At 41.7% G+C, this 22,226-nt stretch overlaps 1 protein-coding gene across 1 annotated transcript in view; it reads right to left on the bottom strand.

The window, feature by feature from the left end:
* Positions 1 to 168: 168 nt before the first annotated feature.
* Positions 169 to 22,226, bottom strand: part of CMTR1 (cap methyltransferase 1) — a 37,504-nt gene continuing 15,446 nt past the window's right edge. Inside the window, exons 11-24 of the mRNA XM_081854154.1 lie at positions 22,027 to 22,123; positions 21,105 to 21,237; positions 19,745 to 19,924; positions 18,972 to 19,028; positions 18,503 to 18,560; positions 15,204 to 15,272; positions 14,341 to 14,472; positions 13,508 to 13,630; positions 11,055 to 11,146; positions 10,476 to 10,544; positions 9,657 to 9,704; positions 8,133 to 8,245; positions 6,703 to 6,811; positions 169 to 2,977 (exon numbers count right to left, since the gene is read on the bottom strand). Coding sequence (XP_081710280.1) covers positions 2,776 to 2,977; positions 6,703 to 6,811; positions 8,133 to 8,245; positions 9,657 to 9,704; positions 10,476 to 10,544; positions 11,055 to 11,146; positions 13,508 to 13,630; positions 14,341 to 14,472; positions 15,204 to 15,272; positions 18,503 to 18,560; positions 18,972 to 19,028; positions 19,745 to 19,924; positions 21,105 to 21,237; positions 22,027 to 22,123 — 1,482 coding nt within the window. The 3' untranslated portion in view covers positions 169 to 2,775. The remainder of the gene's footprint in view (positions 2,978 to 6,702; positions 6,812 to 8,132; positions 8,246 to 9,656; positions 9,705 to 10,475; positions 10,545 to 11,054; positions 11,147 to 13,507; positions 13,631 to 14,340; positions 14,473 to 15,203; positions 15,273 to 18,502; positions 18,561 to 18,971; positions 19,029 to 19,744; positions 19,925 to 21,104; positions 21,238 to 22,026; positions 22,124 to 22,226) is intronic.

The raw sequence follows: 22,226 nt of genomic DNA, 5'->3' as shown, positions 1-22,226 counted from the left end.
AGCGTATTGTCCATGGCTTATGTTAAGCTGTATTAATACTCAGTCTCTCTCTCTTACTATTTCTTTACGAAGTGTTCAAGCCAGAGCAGTTTTACCCTCCCTTCCTTAGGCCACTTTATATACACAGCAGAGCTCTGGGAAATGCATCTAAGCCAAGAACACAGCACATTCTGAATTATAAGGATTGTATTGGTGATGCACAGACAAAAAAGGAAGAGGAACAAACACAAATGGTACACAGCTTCACAGAACACATTTTGTAAACATTCCTTTCAGCAAGACATTTTTGACCACCTTCCCCCATGGGCTGGTATGAGAACAGGCAACAACAGCAGGTTGCATTATCCAGGCCCAGTCTTTCTAATAGCCCTCCATGATCTGAACTTATCAAGAGTCCATTCCCCAATACTGGAATTAAGCTGTTATAATGTTCATTAGTGTCAGGCATGCGGCCTTTAACAGATCTTGAAATGACTTGGGAGACCTGGGCTCCCCAGCTAGTGTACTTCACAATGGAAGAAACTTGACCCCATAAGAGGCCATTAGATCTTTTACTAACACCATTTACTAGCCCTACGACAACAGAAATTAGCTGTAGCGCAGGTGAATTAAGTGAGGGTAGACATTTCTGAAATCATTCTACCCCAGTATTCATACTTCCCCTACCAATTGCCCTCAAATAATATAGACTAACATCAGAGGAAGTCAGGTCTTATAATAAAATCTTTCTGAAATATTCTATGCCAGCAGGCAAGGAGGTTCTGAGCTAGAATACCCACTGTTAATTACATGTCTCATTAGTCTTGTCTGCTGTGTCATATTAGGCGCAGGGGGGGAGGCAGCTCAAAACACACCATGCTGTTCTACAAAACAAGTACTTTCAGAAACCAACGCCATGAAGTTCAAATTAGAGGAGTCAGAGGTTATTTATTCACCTTTGTCCCTTCCCACTTGAAACAAAATGGGTCAAGCACTGCCCTACGCTCTACCCAGAGGATGATCCCGTATCAGGAAGGCAATTTTGATTTGAAACTTGCCCTGTTCCTGCCACAATTGTCCTGAAAAAGCAGAACCTTGGTGTTGGCACCACCCCTTGGCGCCAGCTGATGTCCCTCCAGTATATGGAGTGGCCTCCTCCTCATGCCTGATCATCAGAGACTTCAACCGCTACGCAAAGAGGACAGCTTGCAACTCCCATTGCCGTATTCCAGTAAAGGAACCTCGAAACAAGTTCCAGTGGTGCAAAGTCTTGATCAAGCTAGACAACTGCTTAAGCTACTGCTATAAATAAAGTATGAATGTATGTGAACCTTGTGACTGAAGAACAGCAGGCTTGAAGGCCATGCCTAATAAAAGCACAAGATTTAGGTTCTGCTTATAAGGAGGTTTATAAAGGGTTGTGTGGAGTGGTGGTGGCTTGCCTAGTACCTCCCCACAGCGGACTTGGGTGTCCCTTGTTAATGTCCTGTTCTGGGTGCTTTGCTATCAGGGCAGAGACTCGGATGATGTCTTCACTTGCAGGAAGCTTTGCAGATTTCTTAAGGCACAATCTAGGCCACCCCTTAAGTCAACGCTGTCCCTTCATGCCAACATGTGCAAATACTTCTGTGCCTTCACTGCCTCCATAGTCTTTTGCAGTGTATTAATGACTGGCTCCCATTAGAAAACGCAGCAAAGGTTTTCCTTCCATCTCAAGCAAAGTCGCAACACGGGGAAGCACCATCGTGCCCTTCAAGCTGGTCTTTTGTTCTCAGCTCACAAGAGCTTAAGTGCCAAAATACAGGCCAGAAAAGCAAAGGTTACTTTTCATCATCATTGCAGGAAAGGAAAAGAAAGAAGATCCTCTGTGCCTTCATTGCAGACGGAATTTTTAATCTAAACGTAAAAATGATTTCTGGTGCTTATTTTAATAATTAAAAAGGCCAAGGGAAAGTGACCTATTTAGAAGAGGGCTGGCTGTTACCCTGGAAAGATCAAGTCCAGATGGTTCAACCAAACCACATGCTTCTTGGAGGCCACCAATCCTCTAAATTCCAAATCTTCCCAACTCGCTGAACTCAGTGAAAAACACTAGGCATGCCTCAAGGATTTCAAAATGGAACTGCTTGGGGTGACCCATTTGCATTACTGAAAGTGGAGAGTGGGAAAACGCAACAAACTTACTTTGCATAGAAGCATGAAATCCAGCTTTCAACATAGTCACAAGTCACTGTCGGCAGTAACTACCCCTGAACCATTACAATCAATACCTCCCATTTGCCCAGTTTTCGCCCCTCAAGCACCCAGAGCTCCCTAGGCATGGGCCACAAGCCCAAGGAAGTAAGTGCTGCAAGAGCCAAACTTCCCAGTAAATTCACGCCAGGCTCCTAAAGCAGAGAGGCACCATAAAGGACAAATTGAGGCCTTTAAAAACCCGCTCTTCCCTCCAGCTACATTGCCTCCCACTCTTACAAGCACGACCAAGGAGCTGTGCACATCCTCTTGCTCGCTGTGCCATCTGCTACGTGGAGGCCAGGTGGTCGTCGCACAGGTGGGGAAAGCCCTAGAAAGAGATGGTGGGGATCAATCCGGAAGAATGTCCTCTGCTCCAGGAATCTTACCTCTGTGGTACTTGCAGGATAAACTGCCCGGAGCAGATATTTATGTACAGAGTTAGTTTGCAGTTGGAAGCCATTTCCCATTTGTTTTGCACTGATTCCTCTACCACCCGACCAGGCTTCCTTGACCATAGTTTTCCTCCATGGTTCACTGCAAGCAGCTGGAAGAAACTTGATTCTAATCAGCTGCTGAAGATTCCAACCCAGGCTCATTTCCTGTGCCCCAGGATCGCGTGAGGAGCTGGTCGTAGGGCGAGTGGAGTCTGATGAAGGATAAGACAGCGTCTTTGGATAGCTTCTCTGAATTGTCCCTTTTTTGAGAGTCGTGCACTCTGACGCCTTCCCCCCACTCCCAGAAGAGGCGACTGAAGTAGCAAATTCTGTGGACAAAGAAGGCAGAAATCAGCACAGGGAGTTGGACACAGGCAGTTGCAAACAGTTGCGTATATAAGGCCCTCAGCTCTATCTCTAATTAAAGGAGCCCTGGATTCCAGGCAAGGACCTCTGTTTGTATCACTGGAATAGCAGCAAGCTGAGGCACAGAATTACCAGGTTAACTGATCTGGACTTGGAATAAGGCAGTGCTTTCAATTAACTTTCATAGGGCACAAAAAGGCTCCTTTTAAAGGAATGTAGCAGAGTGCATTAAAAAGAAAACCAGAAGGATCTCCAAGAAGCCCAGATTATGTACTAAATAATCTCCAGGGATTTTTCAGACTTACCGCATAGCAAAAGAGCTCAAATGCTGTGCACAGCTTTATACAAATTAGCACATAATTTCTAGTTGTTAAATTCTTTTGCAAAATTTCCTATATGTGCCTTTGCTACAACTGAGGGTTAAGTATGGGTGAAGAAAAAGGGAGAAAGCAGCAAAATAACTTCATCTGAACTGTAGCTCTTCCTCCCTATGTGTGCGTGTGAGACCATACATAAGGTAAGCCCAGTCTAGAAGAGTTTGCTTCACCTTCAACGGCAAGAACCATTCTGAGGAACTGGTGGTGAAGTCCCATCTCTTGAGCCTGCCTAGCCAGAGGGTCCAGTGCCAAAGAAGGAATGGGTAGGGTGTTTTGTTTTGTTTTTTGTTTTGTTTTTTACGTGGGGGGCACAACAGAATGATGAGTAGTAGCCACAGGTGTGGTCAGTAACTTCCTTCACTTCTGGAAGTCCTATTAAAAGCCTGATATCGACATCTTCAGCCAATCCTGGCCGCTTGTGCAATGGGGCTTCCCTCCCCTCCTGCTACATGCCCCCTAAATTGGCTTGAGGAGAGTGTCAGGAGGAACCCCCCCCCCGAACAGCACAAAGGGGGAGCAGAGAGCGGGTCTTTCTACCCAGAAAACTGGAATGCTTGCACAGACAAAATGATGGGAGGAGCACAACACTGAATTCCACCTTCAAACACCCCACAAAGTCTAACCTCCAGCTTCCACGGAATAGATACGGCTGATAAGGCACTTCAGGTGTAAAATGGCCACGTATATGTGTTTTGTCTGTGTTGATGATGTTCGCATCACAGCAGAATCAGCACAAGAGAGAGGAGGGATCTTTTGCCAGCTCTCAAGTGGGAATATGAATCTCAAGCTGAACATGCAGCCCCCAAGTATCAAAAGCCTGTCTGCTGGTCATGTGGCCAAAAAAAACCCCTGTTTGCTCCCTCTACTCTGATGCCTTAAGAGAAAGCCTAATCGATAATTTCTGCAGGACCCACCAATTAAAGGACTTGCAGACTGCAGACACAGACACCACAGCCAGGTGTACAAAAGGTTGTTTTAACAGAAACAGCCTTATTTTTGCCTCAAGTCAAAGCACTGACTAGAAGGGGGAAATCAATGCCTTTGGTGTCTGAAAGTGGGGGAACCCAACGCACACAGAGCCAAAAAAAATTTAGACTTCTGAGGGGGTGAGGAAAATGAAGTACCCTTAGCAGAATCTATAAAAGAACTTACAGGAGACTTCTGAAGAGTCCAGAAACCAGAAAGGAAACCGCAGGAGCTGCAGCAACTCTGACTGCTCAGCAAAACTTGACATTTTAGATAAACAAGTTTTGTACATTCTGATCTTTTAAAAAAATCCTCTTGGAGCAGCCTCATTGATCAGGTCTCTATTCCTGCCTGAGCTCAGGTTCTCCTCCTTGTTTAACAGTGTTGTCATACTGGAGAAAAAGCAAGTAGCTAATTGCCGGAGACAAAGCGGCCTTCGAGTCCAACAATTACTGGCATTTAATATTCACAGCCTATTTAGTTGCACTGTTCTGATATTAGTATTGTGACAAGAAAATATATCAGTGCCTAATTACAACCGTATTAGAGTTCACAACTGATAATGCAAAACATCCATTATCAAAGTCACACGTAAGCCTCTTCCTTCCCACTGTTTTCAGAGCCACAGTTATGCTTTCTGCAGAAAATATGCAATATGAGGAAGGGAAAGGAAAGAATTCCTGAGTTTCTGAAAGAAAGTGAGATTCTGCTTACTGCCTGCTTAGCATTTGACAAAAAGAAGTTCAAAGGGCTCCCACAGTTTCTCTAAAACTATTCAGTGCAAGAGAGGTGAAAAACTAGAAGCAACTCAGCAGGAGTTCCCAGGGGTCAGACACTCTCAGGCCCGAGAACTAGGCTGGCTTTTTCTTAGGGTAAACAGAACTCCTGAGAATGAGCCTCTCATTGTCTGCATAGGTAAAGGGACCCCTGACCATTAGGTCCAGTTGTGGCCGACTCTGGGGTTGCGGCGCTCATCTCGCTTTATTGGCTGAGGGAGCTGGCGTACAGCTTCCGGGTTATGTGGCCAGCATGACTAAGCTGCTTCTGGCGAACCAGAGCCGCGCACGGAAACACTAATTTCTGTCCTTTCCTTCTAGGCTTCTGCAGAAGACACCTTGTTTGTTTGTTTGTAAATTTGTATACTGCCCTATACCCACAGGTCTCATCCTTCTTGCCCATCCTGCAGAAACTCAGCTGCAAAGCAGATACTCCTCTTTTCCAAGTTCTCTGCATGTGCCGCAGGAAATGGGAAAGGTTTGGGGTTCACTAGCAACTGCATATAATGGCTTAGATAGAAAGCCGTCCAAACACCTGGAGCCTTGGTAAAAGTAATAAGGAGAGCTGTAAAGACAGAGGAAAGCAGTATGAAAGAGCTAGAGATTAAAGAACTTCAAAGTAAGAGGGGTCTACATTTAATACAAAAAACACCCACAAAACAAAACAAAACAAAAGCAAACAGAACAGAAGAAAGGGGAAGCATGGCTGAAGCAAGCAGCAGAATTTGTAACCATCTAATGGCTGAAGGTGGAAGACAAGAATGCCAATGAGAAGAAGACAGCTACAGCAGATTCTAGGATTCTGGCGTAAGCAAGGGTTATTTCATTCTTGCTTCTGTCTGACTGCTGTGAGGTCCCAGAATTCAGAACCTGACAGGGCATAGAACAGAAGCGTAGGTGAACCATACATCTCTGCTTTTGGTGGCAGATACTCAAGGAGTATGTTTTGAATTAAGTGCAGGTATGTATGGTTCCCCACTTCCTCAAAAGCCTTAGTGCAGTGCTGCCTTTTCTTAAGTCTCCTAGTCAGCTTCTTCCTGTATCTCAAAGCCTTTAAAGTGAGAGTGTTTCCATATTACAAAGTTTAAGCTGTAGTTCTATTAAGGGGCCCAAGATCAAACCAAGAAATCTTAGCATCCTTTCAAAGATCCCCAGAGTTGTCTGGGGAAAACTATGATACATCAAGCAGTTTCAGGCCACTGTAATTCTGTGATATTTAGAAGATCAAAAGCTTTCAGGGAGACCTATTCCTGACACAGACTCCAGACCTATCCAAGTATACCAACTGTGGCATGCAGTCTAATACATGCTGGGTTACCTTGCCACCTCCCAAAGCCAACTATTAAAGAGTACAATGACTTGTAAATCATGATCCAGAACCCTCCCAAAGTTTCCTTAGATAATAGAGCAAAGCCTGCGGTGGTAACTTCTGTGGACAATTTACAGGTCAACACCACACAGTTTAATGATGCTGGAGAGAGATCTATGCACTACAAAAGCAACATGTGCTGGTATGATCCCCCTCATTGCTTCTAGATAAACTGGCAGTATTTTCTGGATGATACTCACTGAAATGGTGCAACAGATTCTTGAGGCAGTTCATACGTTGATTTATGTGTTGTCTTGTTGTAGAAAAATTTCCTATTAGAATTTTTGCTAACTGCCATGGTCCACGGATCTGGGGGGGGGTACGAGATCAGATTAAAAAGAGAAGCATAACTGGACTACTGTAGAGTATTGCATGTGAGGCTGTCCTTAAGAAATGGTTCAGAAGCTGCAAGTGATGCAGAATGCAGTGGCCAGAGTACTGGTGGGCTCTGCTGGCTAAGCACATAGCACACCAATTCTTAAAAGACCTGCACTGGTTGCCATTGTGCTTCCAAGGCAAGGTCAAGGTGATCATGTTGACATACAAAGCCCCAAATGACTTGGGCCCCAATATCTAAATCAAGCAAAGGCAAACTCGGCCCTCCAGATGTTTTGGGACTACAACTCCCATCATCCGTAGCTAAGAGGACCAGTGGTCAGGGATGATGGTAGTTGTAGTCCCAAAACATCTGGAGGGCCGAATTTGCCTATGCCTGATGTAAATGAAATGCCTCCACCCATATAGCACTGCCCAGGTCTGCAGAGGAGTTTTTGCTAGCAGTTCTACTACCTTTGTGAAATCTATGGGGCAGCAGTGTCTGAGAGGGTCTTAAAAGACCCTTATGAGAAGAAAAAACTTGCCAATAAACTTTTTTTTTGTACACCAAGGCACCTCATTTCTAAGGCACATCTGGAAAATTCAGGATATGGCCTGAAGGTATATGAGGCTACCACCTTGCTGAAGCTAGGTAGGGTCCAAGTCAGGTCAAGTTTTTTTGTACTTCTGCCAATCTTGGGATTCCCCCAAGAATGCTTATGCCTTCCACTTGGTTTTCAGTGACCCTGGCTTAGCTACAATCCTGCTGGTACTCATTAGCTGAATACACTGTAGGAATGATGGGGCAGGAAAAGCAGCCTCATGCGCCAGGTGATGGACAGAGGACAAGGGAACAGGTAGTTGCCCTGCCCTTGAGTTCTCATCCAGTTACTGGGTACCCTACTCATTTTAATCCTGAGTGGTGGCAGGAAAAGCATGGGAAGAGAAGCTGCTTCTGTAGTATTTATCATGGATGGCTTTTAAGGAAGAAAAGCACAGGGGGCATATGAAAGGAGAAAACTACTTCAGCAATCTTCTGCAAGCATTTTGCACTGCTTTTTCCGCAAAAAAAAAAAATACCTCAAGATCTTCCCCAGCTTCCAACGTTCCCCTGCACAATGCTGCGCTCTGCTAGGAGAACCAGGATCCAAGACAGAATGGGAGAGGCACCTAACCAAATAGAGGAATGTACTCTCTCGGTTTTTTAAAAGCAAAAAATGGTCCATGTAATTGTTTTGACCAAAGCAGAGATGCATATTTCAGAGCTTGACTTTGACCATCATAGCAAAGAGTCTGTGAACAGAGAAGGACATACCACTGACAGTCCGAACGATGTACAATCCTGTGGGAACAAAATGTCTGTCGTCACGGCCAGTGTAGGACAGCCGTGGGGTTCCGCCTGAGCTCTTGATGATCTTCATCTCTAACCTACGCCACCAAGCAACAGGGTGTTCATACCCAAAGTAACAAAAAATGCACAAAGCACAGGTCTCAGCAATGTAGCAAACAGCTGGACCCTGGGACTTGGTCCAGGAAGCGCAGTTCAAATCCCTAGCCAAGCATAAACTCCACTGTGGTCAAATTACCAACACAAATTCTTCTCTCTGTTAAAAGTATAATTGTGACATAATTTTGAGGGGTGTTGTGAGGATGAACAAGATAAGAAGGTTGTCGGCCAACAAAAAAATTGTTGCCAGGATCATGCCCCACCCCCAAGGGAGCTGGTTTGCTGGTGACCTCATGCTGAACCTCCAAATCAAAGATGCATCTGGGACAATCTCCTTGCTGAGTGCTCTGAACACCCAACACTCTAAACAACTCCCAGGTTTCCTCCAAACTTGGGGGATGCAAAAGGAAAGGGGCAGTTCTTCCCCCCTGCAGCTCCACAGTTGGGTGAAGCCTGGGACTCCTCACACTCACTAGAGACCTGCTGAACACTTTTCATGATGAACAAAATTGTGGAGCCTTTTAAAAGGGGACCAAGGGACTCTGAATATTAGAGAGACACAGAAATCATAGAATCATAGAGTTGGAAGAGACCACAAGGGCCATCGAGTCCAACCCCCTGCCAAGCAGGAAACACCATCAGAGCACTCCTGACATATGGTTGTCAAGCCTCTGCTTAAAGACCTCCAAAGAAGGAGACTCCACCACACTCCTTGGCAGCAAATTCCACTGTCGAACAGCTCTTACTGTCAGGAAGTTCTTCCTAATGTTTAGGTGGAATCTTCTTTCTTGTAGTTTGGAACCATTGCTCCGTGTCCGCTTCTCTGGAGCAGCAGAAAACAACCTTTCTCCCTCCTCTATGTGACATCCTTTTATATATTTGAACATGGCTATCATATCACCCCTTAACCTGGTTTAGAAGGTTCAGCTGAGAGCTTTGGTTTAGAAGGCTTAGAAGGTTCAGCTGAGAGCTTTGTAAAGTACTAAGGCAAAGCAGCTAGAACTCTTACAGAATCTACAGATAGATTCAAGGGTTAAAATCTGGTCATTTTAGCACCATCTATGGATTCTATTGTGCAAAATAGGAATGTGCTGATCTTTAAAAGCAGCCAGTATTTCTCCCACCAGCCAGCCACACAAGCAAGCCTCTTCTATGTCACAAGGGAGAAATGGGATGGATCTCTGCAGGGCTGGAAAACACAGTGTTGGAGGCTTGGCCATAAAAAACCTAACTAACTTCCTTCCGCTAGCCAATAAACATATGTTCCTTTTGGATAGGCTGATAAATCCTACCAGTAATGCAGAATTAACAATATTCTCTTTAAAAAAGAACTGAGAAAGTCCAAATAATAACAAAATAAAGGCTGCAAATTCAGGATTTCTGAGGACTTACCTTAGAAAAATCTTTTCCATATCCTCTAGCCTGTATACCTCCTTCACTCTGTGGAAAAAAGTCCATGAGTGGAATAATATGCTGGCCACAACATCTAACTGTAGGTTGAGTTCCTACAAGCTCTTCAAAACTGCTGATGACTCTGCTTTAAAAAAAAATTACTCCCCAGGTGCTCTCATCAAGACTCCTAAAAATCTTAAACTTTCTATAAAAGGAAGTTTCTAGCCCTCATGATCGAGAAGTAGAATACTGTAATAAAGAAAAAAAACTTATCAAAGATTATGACTTCTAATCACAGAACTCTACTGATCTGAGCACTTCATGTCAGCAGTACCACCAGCCTTCTTGCTAAATTTAGATGGCTGGACAACTCGCTTGAGAAATAGGAGGTGAAACCCTTTATGCAGGTTAAATTTGTTATCCAAAACAAAATTATTAAAACTGAAGAGGCACAACCACCCTTTAGTAAAGTGTATGTTTCCAAGACGATCCATGGTGCTGCTCTCTCTTGTGCCCTGATTTCTTTGCCCTCCCCTCCTGTCTTCATATAAGTTACAAACTAGACCCAGAAAGAGAACCACATCGTTTGGTCTCTGATTCTTCTGTCAAGGAGCTAAACCAGTTTATTTCAAGGATAAGCTCTTCACATATCAAACTGATCTGAAATGGTCTTTCATAGGAAAGCATCCTCCCACAATCACTCTTGCTGGCTTCCTAACGTACAACTTAATGTGAAAATCCATCATGGTACAAACTACCTACAAAGTATTTTTAATTACAGCCCCAAAAGACAGCAAGAATCCAAAAGGCCACACTCACCGGATGGGGTTCATATCTGGCCGGCTAGGTTTAGAGACGGCTTTTACAAATTTCTCTGCTAGCTGAATTCTGCAACCAAAAAATAAGGATTTCTTTAGTTTAGCTTTCCTCAGAAACAGATTAAAGTCTTATACAATGGGGAGGCTACTCAAAGTAGTAACATAACCAATCTAAAAATTTACTGATTTAATAGTTTGGCCCATTTAATAACCAGATGTTTACGGTAAGCCCCCAAATAGACAAACTATGAGTAAAAAGTGGCTAGGAAGGCATTTGAGGGCTGTTGGCTTTTTCTCATGAAAAAGGATCCCTTCCATACTAGTATATTCCCAAATGTTAAGATTTGCTTGCTTGCTGCTAACGGAGTAGTCTTCTCTGCCACAGGGTTGCATTGGCTAACTGAGTGGAGATCAAGAAAAGGCATACTGCATTCAGAAGTTTGCTCTTTCAAAATTTCTCAAGTGTCTATTTGGGGTTATTCTGTTGAACAGCCGAGACTCTAGGTTAAGAATCCACCTCTCACACACCCCCTGCACCCATCAAACTATATACACAAGTAATTTCCCGAACTCTGCTTACCGCTGATTGAAATGTTGTTCTCGGACATCACTACCATTTATCACCAGGGCATCCAGGATGTGGATGGCATTAATTTTTCGCTGTGCTTTTCCCTAGGGAGAGGAAAATCGGCACTTCACAAAGTGCTGCTGTATTTTGAGTGTGTTGCAAAGAATACCATCTGCATGCGCAACAGCTTCCCACCTCACTGACTGCTTCAGAAGTAACACTAAAAAAAATTGCCTCTTTGGCTGCATGTCACGATAAGCTTGAAATAAACTATGGTTCACAGGAAACCAGGGCACACGGCTCCACCATGTTGGTTTTGCTCCACCCTGAGCCAGGAAACAAACCACAAGCACTTTTGGTTTGCTTCTCCCAAACAAACTATGAGCAGTAAGCCAAGGTGGCTTCCACTTATGGTTTGCTTCAAGAACAAACTGAGTGCTGGTTCCAGGTTCATTCCTGGTAAACCATCGTTTATTTCAAACTATGGCTTATCATGACATGTGCATCGGGCTGTTACCAGGTTCTCCCATCCCAAATATACAATTCCATAAAGGATACCGCACATGCTGAAGTCTATACTGTTAAAATTCACTTCTAAGATGTTTTAAAATTGTTCCCAAATACTGGGTAAGACACCACTAGCTTGTGGGGAAGTAACTGGAGAGCAAACCAGGGCAATGGATTATGGGACTGTCACTTCTGGATCTTGAACTCATAGCTCACCCGTTAACAGATAAAACCCATTGGCATGCTGCCTTAGGGGGTGGGGGAAAGTCATGAATCTATGGATCAAATCAATCTCCCAAAATAATGAAGTAACTGCTTAGCTGGTGGAGATCAGGGGTGTTTCTACGCCAGCACTCCCAACAGTGGCTAGCCAGGTAACCTTGCAAAGCTCGCAAGCAGGGAGTAATGGGAGAAAACACCCTTACATTTGTTCTCTGCGTTAAGTAAGCATGCACATATTGTGGCAGAACATGGAAATTCCATTCTTAACTGTCACGGAAAGATCTATCTCCCATTTAACTCATTTAATCCTTTAAAAAAGCCATCTCTACAAGTTGCCAGCGCCACATCCTGCAGTAGGAAATCCTTTAATTTAAGCACCGTGTGAAGAAATAGTACCCTTTGGCTGTCCCAATCCTATTGCTAAATCAATTCCACAGCATGACTCTGGATTTGAGTGTTTCAGAGATGGCAATTTCTCTCTAAACAGTTCATTATTTTACAAAGTCTCTTACATTTTCCTGCCCCAAAAGTCTGAAAACTGTTGAACACACACAAAACCCAGCAAAGCTGGCGACAGCCAACCACCTCCCAAAATGTTCCTTCAGCTAAGCCTGACTGGATCTGAACAAATGGACTGTGTCAGAAGCTATGGAAAGATCACACAAGAGCACAGCAAGGATAATGCAATAGCTTACAAAGAGAAGATAGCTTTGTGCCAAAGCGAATATGTGGCTGAGCAAGGTAAATCTTCCTTTCTCTGTCTCACTAGGTGAACCCTGAACTGTGAATTAGGCTTTAAGCAGATTAAAATTCCATTATTTTAGGTTTTCCGAAACAGTGTCAAAGAGTGCATAATGGAATTAAAAACACTAGCATTTTTATTAGGATAAATTGTAACAAGCTTGATGGAAGTGGGAAATTTGGTCCTACAGTAGTTGTAACACACAGTGCTTTGTTCTCTTTTATGATTTTGATATTGTTCAGATTCTACTGTTGATCGTATTCACTGAAGTTCATTTTGCACTTCATACTGTTTCTAACACATCTTTTTTTAAGTATAAAAAGTTAGAATTTCAGCACACTGTTTTTATTCTTGAACTGTTTTATCCTGTTCTTATTAGATGAAACTGATTTTACTAATTTGGACAATTTTTTATCATTTTGTGTATGATTTATTGCTTTATCACTTGTTTGCCACCTTGGGGTCCTCTGGGAGAAAGGGCAGGAGATTGACTGAATGATAGGAAAAATTGTGTCAATGCCTTGATTTACCCGGACTGAATTTTTAACTTATTTTATAAGGATTGGTGTTCCAATTACTGTTAGTTACATTTTGTTTGCTGCTTGTGCACTAGTCTCAGGAATGCTTACATTTTTTCATTCGCAAATATCCCCTGCAGAAAATCATTTATCCCTTGAATAAATTATCTTCTCTAAACTTTGTGATTAGTGACTAAAAATAACAATAATTCCATAGCAATATTTGTTCTCCAAGCTTGGTAAATTGGTAAGAAAATGATAGATCCACTTCTGGAGAGGAGAGCTTTGGCTGGAGTATATGCATGTGTGCAAGTGATCCTACCTTAGAAGAGCAAGCCACAAAAGGACCTTAAATGCCACTATCCTTACCAAAAGCCCTAGTGATGAGTCTGTCAGGCCTTTCCCCCTTGTAATATGAGTTTTAAATTGCTAGTAGAAGAAAATTAGCCCCTTCTGAAGAAAAATCAGCCTCTCACCTCTCCTTTCAGCTCATGAACTATCTCCACAGACAGAAGAGTGTCCCGTGGTAATTCTGTTTTCAAGTCCAGTTTGGTCCAGCGATCTGATGTGCGACCAGCCCAAGTGTATATCTGAGACTTCTGCATGTAAACAAACAGGAAGGCAGCAAGATTAGGGACCAAAGGAGTTCACAGATGAGGCCACAGTCTCTTGGAGTTAGTACCAGGCCAGCAGAAAGATTGCCACAGTGGAACGTACTTTATAACGAAGCATCTAAAAAGGTTGTCAGCAGAAGAAGAAAATCTTAAATTTTATCTCTTCTAGTATATTAACTTTTGTATGTTTTAAAGTAGATTTCTTAGTTTTTTCTGAATTTTACTTTTTTATCTTTTGTAAACCGCTTTAAGGTCTTTTACAATCAAGCAGTGTACAAATTTTATTAAATAAATAAATAATGAGTAAACAGTTATTAGGGTTGTTTAGCAAGCTTCTCTTTTAGCCCTCACAAGCGAGGGACTTAATTTCACTGAAGAAATTAAGAAATCATGTTATCAGAACATGATAAGATCATGTAGTTGGTGAATTTATAAAAGAAGGTAAAGCTTACTATAAAAATTGGCTTGTAACGTATCAGTGAGATACTAGCAAAGGTAATCCACAGACCAAACAACCACCATGGCGATTTAAGCCAGGATCTAAAACAAGACCATTCCTGCAGATAAACAGGAGCAACGCATGGGTGAATGAAATTGCTAACCAAGCACTAACTTGCTTAAAATACACAGGGATCGTCCCATCCCCCCGTCCCCCCCGCTGAAACTCATTGTTACATTTGATTATTACCACTTACCCCTAGTGCTAGAAGGAACTTCTGCTCACTTCCTGACACCATGCACCTGTAATCCAGCACAGGTCGGATTTTCTCCAAGGTTTTTGAGTTGAGAGGTGTTGGTTTGTAACTGAAGATCTCCATGTCAGCACCCTAAAAACAAAAAAGAAGAAGGAATTGTTATCCCAGAAAAGGCTATCACAATGACTGGAATTAAGGAAGTCATTTCCATGCTCCATATACTGCATATCTCCACCACTGTCCATCCCGGACACTGAGTCCAGCTTTGAGGGCCTTCTGGCAGTTCCCTAATTGCAAGAAGTGAAGTTACAGGGAACCAGGCAAAGGGCCTTCTTGGTAGTGGCACCCACCCTGTGGAACACCCTCCCATCAGATGTCAAAGAGATAAACAACTACACGACTTTCCGGAGACACTTGAAGATTATTGGGAAATTTTTAATACCTGATGTTTCCTTGTATTTTTCTGTGCCCAGACTGGCTAGGGCAACCCACTCAGGTGGGAGGGATACAAATAATAAATTACTATTACTGACGTAGTGACATTTTCTGCCTCCAACAGCCAATTGTCAAAATAACTGCACAATGCTGCATCTGATCACAAATATATTGTGTGCAAAACTGATTGTTTGAACCAGAGAGTTTATAAGTAGATACATACGTTTAGGGACAGACAAAGCAGATATACCTCTCTGTAATAGCCAGCTCCAAACTTACGACGATACACTTCACCTTTTGCTGTTAACAGCAACCAATACAAGAAGCCTTGAGGGAGTGTTTTCCCCATCTTTGCTTTTTGCTGTCTCATGATAAAGAGCATTAATTTAATCTGAGCATACAGAACAAACAGCAACTGGAAGTCTCACCTGAATTAGCTCAAAGAACTTGGACTTGGGATCAGAAGAGGATGGAGCAACTCTGGCCTGGTCTGGAATCTAGAGCAACCCAAGAGCCAATGAGTCAACAAGGATTTGGTTCACACATTACATTTATTCCATCATTGCTTCTAATTATTTGCTGTTCATCAGGCATAGAATAAAGGGGACGTATGGAGAAGCAAAAAGAAAGCCAAGGCAGATGCACATTAAAATATTAACCTATTTTGTAAAAGACAAAAGAGCTTGAGTTTCCCTGAGCTACTGATGGATCAAAATTAACTTGTATTCGGGCTATTTTTGTCCTCTTACTCACAATCTCTCTGCCTCTCATGAATGGAAGAACCCAAAGCATTATTTTTGAAGTATTGCTACACACTACTTCTACAGCTTTTCAACATGCCTGCAAAACACCCAGTAGACTTTGGCAATTGATTTCAATGGGAACAATGGGAGCAGCAGTTCCTTTTCAAATAAAAAGAAAAAAGTACTCTTTTGCACAATAGATACCGTATTTTTTGCTCTATAAGACTCACTTTTTCCCTCCTAGAAAGTAAGGGGAAATGTCTGTGTGTCTTATGGAGCGAATGCAGGCTGCGCAGCTATCACAGAAGCCAGAACAGCAAGAGGGATTGCTGCTTTCACTGGGCAGCGATCCTTCTTGCTGTTCTGGCTTCTGAGATTCAGAATACTTTTTTTCTTGTTTTCCTCCTCCAAAAACTAGGTGCATCTTGTGGTCTGGTGCGTCTTATAGAGCGAAAAATATGGTAATTAGCCAACAAAATATGTTGCCATAAACATCCCCACAATCCAACTTTCATCCAGGGATGACAGGTTGCAGCTGAAGAGTCAGAGCTCCATAGTGGAGCCTGCTGGCATGCATAAATTCCCAGCTTCAATTCCTGGCAGCTCTGGGAAGGGCTGGGAAAGACATGCTGTCTGAAAGCCTGGTGCACCACAGACAATCAGTGAGTTAGATGGGTCAATGGTCTGAGTTGGCATTAGGCAGCTTCTTGTGTTCCTGTTTAGTTTTCTTCTTCTCGGCTCTGAATAATGAAGTATATATTTATCCAGTGGCCCCACCTAGAGCAAGGGTGAGAAACTTGTGGTCCTCCAGCTGTTGTTGGACTCCACTGCCCATCAGGCCCAGTCATGGGTCAGGCAGGATAGAAGCTATAATCCAACAACTCCTGGAGGACCCTAAGTTTTCCACCCATTTGCTACAGAGTAGTAGTTTCCATGAATGCTGAAAGTGAGGTCCTTTGTATGTTTGGGGAGAAATTGCTCTTGTCTAAAAGGATCTATGTTTATTTATGTTAGGGTCCTATGGAGTATCCTGAGTAGCAACTCATACACATGCCAAAATACGACTTCTTATTTTGGCCAATTAACCAAAAACAGCACTGCACCAACTTCATTTAGAACAATATACCTAAAGCATGTACTAACAGTGCAATCAACTGATCAGACTGTGACTACAAAAGGGGATATTGAAGCACTCTTAAGAGCTGGCTAGTACTAAGTGGCATTGCTCTTTTTGGTTAATTAGGGTATGACATTCCCTTTTCGTCCACACACACGATGACATTTACTCCCTCAGCCGCTAAACATTTTAAGCCAAAGAGATATTTCTCAGATAATAGGAATGGGATGCATACTAAAAAGCAAGAGCTGTTACTTAAAGATTCATCATACATTATGTTTCAGTCTACGCTTTTGTTTTTAGCTAATTGTGAATGGCAGGAGTTCTTTCAATGCTTTTAAAATTGAATTTCCACAGGCTACACTTGAGAGAATTTTTTTCTTTAAAAGCAGGTATGGATTTATTAAATTTAACAAGTCTACAGCTAAACAGCTATTTTCTTTTAACCAACTTGTTACTCCAATAGCCATTCACATGTTACTAAGAGAAAGACACACAGAGAAAGAAGGTTTTTCTTCCAGTAGAAAAATGCTATGATCAGTAATAATAGGTGGCATCATCTCATGAAATATGGGGATTTTGTTTTATTACATTTCTATGCTGCCCCTTAACATGAAGCTATCGATCAGGCAGCTTATAACAAGTGCAATGAAGTATGAGAAGAGACACAATTATTCCAACCTGGTAGCAGAATTACAGCAGAATTATTTTTAACAGCAGTCAACTTCTTAAAAGCCTGCATATCACGAAGCAGACTTGAAGAGCCTCAACTGCCTGTTGCAATGCATCAAACCCAAATACGAACCAACGGTTTACAAGCAAAATTTTATGTGTAAACCTATCTGTTTATTTCATTTTACTACACAAATCTTATGTCACGGGAATATCAATTTGAAATAAAATCCAAGCGGTGGAAGTTTGAACTTCATTAGTTGCACACTTCTAACCCAAAAAAGTAGGGTGGCCAAGAGAGAAAGAATTCATTCTGAGACCGTATGTGCTGTGATACCTCAAAGACCACTGTATTTTTCAGTGTAAAAAGCATGGCCTGCAGCTTTGCCATTTACTTTAATAGGTCAATGCAACTTAGTAGAATGATCAGAAATCATGTTCTAGGCCAAAGAGACTTGCTGTCCAAGATGACCTATTGTGGTGTGTAAGTCAGGAACAGGCATTTAAAATATGGATGCTTTAGAAGGCAGTTGGCATTCATCATGAATGTCTCAAGTAAGTTATACTCGCATTCACAATTAACTTAGTACTAATTTTTCTGTCACTGAGAATGTTAGAATGATGTTGGACAGAAATTAAGTGGTTTCCAGCTGTAATGCTTAAGAGATATGGAAAATAAGGTTTTGAAATAAGTAAAAATTAATGGTGAGGATTTGCTGAACTAACAATTTGAATTGGAATATAAGAAAGGGAGGTATGAGGAGGTCTGGAAAATAAGTTAAAAGAAAATAAGTAATTGGAAATTCTATGTGTTTTTAGTTGTTTTGATTTTTGTATTTTTGTATCTTTGTTGTTGGTTTGTTTTTTTTACATCGTATTATTCTTGAAAATTTCAATAAATATTCTATAAAAAAAATTCTATAAAATTTCTATAAATTCTATAAAAAAAAAAAATTCTGTCACTGAAGATCTTTAGTTTAGCGACAATCCCACCCTTTGGGAAATGGTTTTATAAAAATCTCTTTCTCTAACCATCACTCTCTAAATACACAGAATTATATATAAACAATATATACAGTCCCTAGCATGCCCTGTGGTTTTTTAAGGGAAGAAAATCCTCTTCAACAGAGAATACAGAGACATTAAAAAAGGAGAACTACAAAACTATAGTTTGCTGTTCTGTGGTTTTACTCACCCCCCAGAGTCGGAGGCATTCCTTTCGGATGTCAGCCTGTCGTGGTTCATTCAAGGTCCTAGAAGAATTTGTGATGGTTCTTCTGAATTTTCCAGTAAAAAGAGTAATTCAGCTTGCCCCCCCCAACACACACATCTGTCCCCAAAGATGGATTCTTCTTTTCAATTCACATAGTGATTTATGCACCATAAGAACAAAAACAAGGTGAAGAAGACCCTCAAATAAACTTCTGAAATGCTGCTCTAGACCCCAGAAATTACACCTGGAAAATCTATAAAAGAATACTGCAAACCACAAACTTGACTCACTGACTTGAATGACATTCCCTGGAATGGAGTCACTTTCATGCAAGTCTCTCCCATGCCCCACCACCAAATGAAGGCTGTAACATCTCAAACAGTACAAACAACAAACCTGAATTACAGTTCGGCCCTCACCCAAGAGCACCTTTAAATATAAATATACTTACGTGTCTTGAACAAAGGCACGGATTTTGGCCAGTGCTTTGATCTGAACAGCGCAGAGTCTGGAAGAGAAAGCAGGTCCCAGCTTTAGAATGCATTATCTACTAAATTGACAAAGTAGCTATCTGAAGGTCTTGTGAATCAGAATGCGCATGAAAAATACCCAACAGACACAATGACCAATTTAAATACAATACAGTAACTGGCCATGCTGCAATGGTACTGCCAGGGAATTGAGGAATATTTTCACTCTTCCTTCACAAAAGGAGGTTGGGTTTTGTGTGTTGTTGTTGTTGTTTATGTTAACCTATGACTATTCTTATCTGCGCAGAAAGTAAGTTTTTTTATTATTGCTGCTTTTCAGGTTAAAAAGAAGAGAATAATGACTGGTCAGGATAATACAGAAATGCAACAAGTGAATAAAGTACACTAAAAAACAGAAATTAGCAAGATTTCTTACAATCAACTGATAATACCAGTTTTATATTATCACTGCAGAGTAGAGAAAGCCACGAAACTACAATATACAAAGCAGGAGTGAGAAATCTAGATGTGCCATTAATCATGCATCTACAATTAATGGTGCCTAATTGGCATTTGAAAACAAAGGACAGGACACGAGTTATACAGTGTGTCATTCACTTTGTCTTGTGAACTAATCCACAAGATATGGACTTTGCAGAGGAAGAATTATTGGAAGCAGACAGCTTAGGAAAAGTGACTAGCAGAAAGGGTACCACAAAACCCTGCAATTTCTTCTCACTGCCCTTCAACTCACCTTTCATTTGATCGGATTATGTAATCATGGAAATCATGGTCACCATTGATTACTTCCAAAGGGACAACAAGGTTTACATCCTGGTCTGTGTTGCGTAGCTGATTGAGTTTGATGTTCACCGAGAAAAGATAGTCTCTCACGTCATCAATTCCAGATTTCAATCCTCGGCATACCACATACCTGCAGGGTGAGACAGACTATTTGCTCATTAACTATAATGACCTTCTGATGCATTGTAACAAACTGTAAGATGAAATAAATACAGCTTGCAGAAAACCCTTTCTGCTTTTGCAAGAGGTGATGACAACCTTTATTGGTTATCATATATTTTATTACTTCCATTAGTGCAAAACACTTTCCCAGTTCCATCTTGTTTTATTCCTATTTTAAGGACAAGAAAATTAGAGATATTGACGTGCCCCAGATGAGCTGCAGTACCTTAGGCCACAATCTTTTTTATAATAATTTTTATTGATTTTACAACATAAAGAAAAAACAAAACAAACATAATGTGACTTCCCCAAACCTCCCCTTCACTGCATCCAAATTTCAAAATTTTTAGCAATTCTTCATCCCATTTTTATCTTTAGTTCTCTTTAAAAAGAGTTTCTGCTTTATAAATTTCGATTTATAGCTGTAATTCTTAGTGTCCAATCCCCTGACATCTTAACATTCCGAAATTTTACAACAATTTTTAAGATAGATTTTAAATTTTTTCCAGTCCTCCTCCACTGTCTCTTTCTTCTGGTCACGGATTCTGCCGGTCATCTCTGCCAGTCCCATAAATTCAGTCACCTTGGTCTGCCATTCTTCCAGAGTAGGTAGTTCTTTAGTCTTCCAATACTTCGCCAAAAGGATTCTTGCTGCTGTTGTTGCGTACATAAAAAAGGTCCTATCTTTCTTTGGTACCCTTAGGCCACAATCCTGCAATTAACTGGGAATGTGCTTTAGAAACATTTTATTGTGATCTGGGCTTCTTTTGGCAATGGCCCCAGAAGAATCAAATTCACTAAAAAGAAGGTATGTATACAAGCGATTTCTGGTCATTATCTGTCTGATGAAATTTTACTCCAAAAGTATTTGAAAAAGGTAGGAGGCAAAAAGAAACTTCAAGCATTAACGAATATAATAGCATGAAGGATTACAAGTGATCCTCTCATTACAAAATTTAATTGCCTCGCATTGAGCAGTTTGATGTGCCAGCAAATATTTAGCAAAACAATTTGAATGTGATACAGAACCTAAACTCTCATTGAGTTTGTAGCAAAGCTGCAGCTACTTCAAACCTTTTTTTTTTTATCAGAGCCACAGTGTTCAAAGAGACAGGTACCTTCCACCTTCCACAATGCTCAGGTCTCACCTTTCAGAATTGGCAGGGCGACTCGTCACAGGTTTGAAGATTGACACGCGCTCAAAGCAGCAGTAGAGCAAGTATACTAGGCCAACGCTGAATGGCGTGAACAGATCAAAGGTTTTGCAGACAAAGTGCCCTCCTGGAGCAGAAAAAGCAAATTGAAGCTACACCTTACAAAGAGAAAGGAGAAACACACACTACTTTATTATTAATCATATTTGTATCCCACCCTTCCTCCAAGGCACCGAGGGTGGTGCACATGGGGTTATGACATGTTATCCTCACATGCACCTGTGAGGGAGATTAGGCTGAAAAACAGTACCTTCTACACAATGAACATAATGGCTGAGCCGAGATCTAGATGGGGGCCTCCCCAATCTGTCCCACACACTGTCTATATCACACATGGTTTATGACAGCAGCCATTCTTGTCCATAGATGATATGGAGGACCATGCTGTGGAAATCTCACAGGATATTCTTTTGGGTACTTAACAATCGCATTTTCAAAAGCCATCCAACCCTTTTCACCTCCATTTACCACTTCTCCCCTAATTCCCCGAAAAGGGAAGAGATTGGACAGAAGGGATTCCCGCAAAGTCCTCTGCCTGCTGCCTTCAGAACGTTTCCATGGTAAGCTGGTAATTCCCAGGGCCAACATTGCCTCACTATGAGAATTTCATATTCTGCAAATACGAGGAGATAGCCAAGAGCTTCCAAATCCAAATCTTATTTTAAAAACCGTGATGCATAATTATAGAAGAGGAACAGAAGGACCAACACCTACAAAAACAAAGAGTCTGGTCTCTTACAAAATACTGTGCAAAGTGGGGATGGAGATAAGAGAGTCTAGAATAGTTAACACTAAAGCCACAAGGGACAGAAGGGGAAATACAGAGACGGGGGGGGGGGAGCATGTGGAGAAGCACCTGTTCGTACGACAGAGAGTGCTGTGAGGAACTGGCAAAGAGTCAGCTGCTTGCTTAGAATCTCTTGGATGTTTTCCTGACCCTCAACAGAGAAACCCTGAAACACACAGCAAACAGCAAACCTTAATGCAAATCACATTTTATGTAACAGAAACCAAGTATCACGTTTCATGGAACGGAAAACTTAAAATTCAATTCAC

This window comes from Podarcis erhardii (assembly GCF_964252035.2).
Source record: "Podarcis erhardii genome assembly, chromosome: 3".
NCBI classification, from domain to species: domain Eukaryota; kingdom Metazoa; phylum Chordata; class Lepidosauria; order Squamata; family Lacertidae; genus Podarcis; species Podarcis erhardii.
The sequence above is the reverse complement of the archived record's forward strand: the minus strand, read 5'-3'. Positions and strand labels throughout refer to the sequence as shown.